Here is a 5,000-nt window from a genome sequence, read left to right as displayed (position 1 = left end):
GGCGGCGTTATTCAGCATCCACTGGATGGCTTCAATCTTCAGCTTGGCGTCCTGAGGAGAGAAAACCACGACGACAGAAGGAATCAGACGTCTCGATTAACTTCAGGACGCCAAGGATCTTCTCTCTTCATCAGCCTTTTAACGAGTCGATCAATCGAACACGTGAGTGATGCAGAAACTGACTGGTCCACCCGTCAGTGGTTCAAAGTTTACCTGCAGCAGCTCCATCAGCTGCTCCTGCTGCCCCGCCTGTCTCAGTTTGTCTCCTCTGTCGGCCATCTTGTCCTGAAGCCTCCTCCAGCGGCTGCTGACCTGAGTGGACTTCCTCCTGATGCTCTGACTGTTGTCGTGCTCCTCGGCGAGCATCTGCTCTGCCAGCTGAGCCCAACACAGACACTGTTTAGTTTCCCTGAGCTGCGTGAACTGTACATCATGACACTGGGAACCAGTGAGCAGCGGTGTACCTGAACCAGTCTGTCCAGCTGGACCTGGTTGGCCTGCATCTCCCTCTCAGCCGCCTCGTGTCTCTTCAGCTTCCGGAGGATGTTGGTGGGGTCTCGGTACGACTCGTCCTCCGCCACCTTGAACTTCTCCTCCATCCACAGCAGCAGCTCGTCTGAATCTCTCTGGAACTCCTGAAGCACCAAACCCCAGGAACAACAGAAGACTCACGTTAGAAAGAGGGACGGGACTTTAACGCCTTAATTACAAGAAAATATATTTTTTACATTTTTACACATTTAATCACGGTTTGCCTCATAAACAGCACAGAGCTGTTAGTCATTTCTACGTGCTTGCTGTGCGCTAGCTTCGCGCTAGCTTATTGTTAGCCGTGCGCTAGCTTATCGCTAACTTTGCCACAAGTACAAAGAAGTGTTTGCAGCCTAAACTCAAACAAATGACTGTCTTCAGTACCAACATTAAATCAACGTCTGATAAACTTACAAATTCACTCTCTAAACTGATCGCTCTGGACTGTAGGACGCTATCAGTGATAGAAGATAAGAGGTTATAAAATGTGTTACAGGTAGCAACGTGTGATTTCCAGCTGCTGTGCAGAAAAACTATTTCAAACAAGATCCAACAACTTTATGAAACTGAGAAGCAGGTAACACTGCATGCATTGACCATCATGCATTCATCCACTAAAATCCATTTAGACTGAGAAGTTTTGCTTTCTAGGGCAAATATTGTGAAACACTTAAAATGTGATTAATTAGAAAGTTCTGAGTTAATTAGTTAAAATGTTTTAATGAAGTCCCACCCCGAGTTAGAATATGAGGCTACAGGTAGACTTAGGGCCAGCATCAGAGAAATGTTTGTTTGTTTATATTATATATGATCCTAATGATCATGTTCAGGTGAATAATAATACCTGATATTTCTGTGAGGCCAGCAGCTGACTCCTCCTCTCCCTGCTGCTCTGCTTCAGCTTCTTGTTGGCCTTCTGGATGCTGCTGCTCCTCTCCTTGATGCTGAAACATGAGCTCAGTGTTTTTAACACATAGCGACCATGAGACTGTGATCCCATCAGAACCATCTGACACTGACAGGGTTTGATTGGTTCTGTTCCATATGGTGTCTCTGCTGTCTTACTGTTTGGCAGCGTAGTGTTGTTTGTTGATCAGCTCCTGACTGCGTTCAGTGAAGTGATCGACTCGTCGGTTCAGAGCCTTCAGGAGAGCCTCCAGCTCGTGCTGTCGCCCCAGCAGACCGTGAACGCTGTCCACCGAGTCCTGTGGCCACAAACACACTGAGTCACATTTTCATTTCAAAGACGGAGCGTGAGAAACAGATGAGAGGGACGCATCCTGACCCCGACATCTTGGACCCTCAGGCGGGCTTCGTGTCCCGACAGCGCCGCCTCGATCCGGTCTCCTTCCTGGTTCAGCCTCTGGAGCTCCACCCCCTGCTCCAAACGCTCCTTTCTACTCGCCCACAACTTGTCAAGCTTGGACCAATCCGCATCCAGTTTGTCCAGGGTGTGTTGGACGTCCACACCGCCTGTCGTCCCATCAGACGAGCCCTGCTGAAGAGATTTCCCCAACTTCTGCATCTCCTTCAACCTGAGAGCACGCGGGAACACGAGCAGGTCATTAATGGAGCTTCACTCGGTACCTTCCAAACGCTCCGCAGTCCTCACCTCCTCTTCTGCTCCTTCATCTCCAGCCCGAGCTCCTGGTGTTGCTCCAGCAGGGCCACAGCTGAGGCCACGTCGGTCGCCGTCTCCTCCTGCAGGAGGCGGTCCTGCACCGACGTCGTCCAGCGCTGCAGCTCCTTCGTCTGCTGCTGGAAGCTTTGCAGCCGGCGGGCCTCCTCCAGGAGCTGCTGCCTGTCTGCAGCCTGACGCTTCAGCTGCTCCAGCACAGAGCAGGACACAGGGCTCAGACACAAAGAGAAAACCTCCAGAGCTGACCTTTTCCCACAAACATGACTTTCACACAAACCTGACTCAGCAGCGCCTCCAGAGCCTGCACCTCCTCCTCCATGGCTGCACTCTCTGCTGGACTGCAGTCCTGCTTCCTGTGTCACAGGAAATGACATCATAGACTTTAAGATTCAGCAAACATGAAAAAGCATCAGAGCAGCTGGCTGTCTGTCTTTCATTAAATGGGATTAAAACAGTCTCAGGTCAACCCGCACATCTTGGCGATGCTCTTCAGGTAGGCGATCTTGCCCTCCAGGATCTGGATGTCTCTGAGGGCCTGGGTCTGGTTCTCCTCCTCGGTCCTCAGGGTGAAGGAGCTGCAGCCCACGTCCACGGTGTCGAGCCGCTCCAGCTGACCCTGAAGCTGAACTTTAGCCTCCTGGCAGCTGTGCAGGAAGGTGTGCACGTCTGCCGTGCTCAGCAGCTCGTGTCCTTTCTCGTCCTTCAGCTGCTGGATCCGATCCCACCTGAGGACGCCAGTTTACAGTTTTATTATGTTTTAACCGGAGACAAAAGCAGCGGCGTCCTGTTCCTACCTGTTGGACACCTTCCTCTGCCGCGCCTGAATCTCTCTCTGCTTACTGTGTCGGCTCTTCACCAGCTCCTCCGCCATTTTGATGATGTCATCCAGCTGGCCACGCCCACTCACCAGCTCAGTCAGGAAGTTCTAAAACAAGGAAGGGTGCTTTAGTGAAAGGTAACGGCGTGCATTCAGAGACACGGCGAGGCTGCAGGAGGAAGTGGTCACCTCGTATTTGGCCTGGACGACTCCCAGGTTGTCGTGGTCGGTGCTGAAGGTGTTCAGGATGTTCTCCTTGTCCTCCATCCACGACTCAAACTCCTGACAGCTGTTATAGAAGCGGTGCAGACGCAGCGTCTCCTCCAGGCTCCTCGTCTTCGTCTGCAAACGCAAAACAACATCTGAGCTCGACTTCACATCACGTCACCTCCGTTTAGAACAACACGCAAAAACATCGACATCAGTTTGGATTCAACAGAAGAAGAAAAAGGCCGAGGCGTCCAATACGAGCAAATCTTTGTCTGGGACTCTGGATGGACTCACTCCTCACCGTGTGGGAGAAGTTCCACACAGATAAACTACATTTCCCATACTGCCCCTCTCTCACCTTGACCAGGTCGTACAGGAAGTTGTAGTCCTGGTCCAGGCTGGCCTGAGTGCTCTCTACAGTCTCTCTCTGGTACTGAGGGTCCGGCAGCCATGTTGTCTGGATCTCCGTGGTGCTGCGACGCATCGAGCGGCTTCTCCTCGGACGACTCAGCTTCCTGCTCGGGCTTTCCGACACGCGATTGGTGGAGGCGGGCGACGTGGGGGGAGGAGCCTGACAGGAGAGTGGACATGTTTTATTTCAGGGAGTGAGTGAGGGGTGAAGAGGAGAATCAGTGTGACCTTACAGACGCCTGCAGGATGCTCAGGTAGGTCTTAGGGATGAGCTGCTGGTTTCCTCGGCTGTCTTGAGCCAGGACTTGGTCTTCATCGTGCTCCGAGCCGACGAAGGTCACGAGCTCATTTCGATCCCACTGATACCGACCTGCAACCCACACACAGTCATTCTGATGCACAGCTCTTTCCCATCATGCTCAGCGACCCGGGGAACGCTCTCCTTTACCTCTGCTGTATCTGAAGCGGACCTTCGCTTTGCCGTCTTCACTCTGAGGGGCGGAGCTCCCAGAGCCCCTCCAACCTCCAGAGCTGCGTGGTGGTGATGTCATCGCTCCTGGCCCCTCCTCCTCTCCGGAAGAGTCGCTGTATTGAATCATGGTCTTCTGCTGAGTCTCCACCTAAACATGAAGCGCCAGTGTTTAGAATAATACAAAATCAGTGTGATGTTCAGCTGCACGGCCAGCAGGGGGCGACAGGGAGTAAAAACCCTGATTCATTGAGTAGATGGCGAGCAGGAGGAGGGGGAGGAGTTAGCGTGTACTCACAGTCAGAGCCGTTAGCTGGGCCGCGCTCCTCGCCTGCTCCCACAGTCTCTTTATCTCAGAACCATAGGCCGCCATTTCTTTCTCCAAGCGCAGGTGACGCTGCAGCAGCGCCCCCGTGCTCGACTCATCTTTCCCATAATCCTCGCTGGTGAGCAGCGGTTTCCTGTCGCCCAGCCAGGAGCCGGCCTCCGTCACGTCTGCAAAGTACTGAAGACAGACGAAGAAGTATTCAGCTGTCAGAACCGTCAGAGCCATCGGCACTCCGTCGACACAGGAAGTAACGAATCCCTCTCGTTGTTACCTGTTTGATGGTGGCGGCCGCCTGCAGTCTGTCGCGGCGTGCGGCCGCCTCGTCGCTCATGTTGCTCCATTGTTTCTTCAGAGTCCGGATCCACTTCTGGATGGCTCTCTGCTTCAGCTGATCCTGTTTGGACAGCAGATCCTGACCACGTCTCAGAAGCCCTTCATACAGGCTCTCCTGGGCCTGAAGCTCCGCCTCCAAAACCTGCCGGGAGATTATAGGATGAGTGTCCTGATGTGTTTTAACAGAGTAATCTGACAGCTGAATCTTAAAAAAGCACCTTCTGTTTGTGTTGAGTCAGCTGGATCTGGTTCAGGTCTCGTC

The 5,000-nt window shown here is 52.9% G+C and overlaps 1 protein-coding gene across 1 annotated transcript in view; it reads right to left on the bottom strand.

Annotated features, from left to right (window-relative positions):
* LOC306819456 (spectrin beta chain, non-erythrocytic 5-like) overlaps positions 1-5,000 on the bottom strand; it is a gene marked incomplete at its 3' end in the record, with an annotated part of 25,350 nt that overhangs the window by 6,781 nt on the left and 13,569 nt on the right. Inside the window, exons 13-29 of the mRNA XM_079373255.1 lie at positions 4,957-5,000; positions 4,677-4,880; positions 4,376-4,582; positions 4,057-4,228; positions 3,842-3,978; positions 3,556-3,768; positions 3,177-3,329; positions 2,965-3,095; positions 2,644-2,895; positions 2,448-2,523; positions 2,144-2,355; positions 1,817-2,066; positions 1,597-1,736; positions 1,376-1,475; positions 465-635; positions 214-378; positions 1-51 (exon numbers count right to left, since the gene is read on the bottom strand). The exon at positions 1-51 is cut by the window's left edge and continues 39 nt beyond it; the exon at positions 4,957-5,000 is cut by the window's right edge and continues 110 nt beyond it. Of these exons, the coding sequence (XP_079229381.1) occupies positions 1-51; positions 214-378; positions 465-635; positions 1,376-1,475; positions 1,597-1,736; positions 1,817-2,066; positions 2,144-2,355; positions 2,448-2,523; positions 2,644-2,895; positions 2,965-3,095; positions 3,177-3,329; positions 3,556-3,768; positions 3,842-3,978; positions 4,057-4,228; positions 4,376-4,582; positions 4,677-4,880; positions 4,957-5,000 (2,678 nt within the window). The remainder of the gene's footprint in view (positions 52-213; positions 379-464; positions 636-1,375; positions 1,476-1,596; positions 1,737-1,816; positions 2,067-2,143; positions 2,356-2,447; positions 2,524-2,643; positions 2,896-2,964; positions 3,096-3,176; positions 3,330-3,555; positions 3,769-3,841; positions 3,979-4,056; positions 4,229-4,375; positions 4,583-4,676; positions 4,881-4,956) is intronic.

The sequence above is a fragment of the Symphodus melops genome, assembly GCF_947650265.1.
Source record: "Symphodus melops genome assembly, contig: scaffold_281, whole genome shotgun sequence".
NCBI classification, from domain to species: Eukaryota; Metazoa; Chordata; class Actinopteri; order Labriformes; family Labridae; genus Symphodus; species Symphodus melops.
This window is presented reverse-complemented; position numbering and strand designations above follow the sequence as displayed.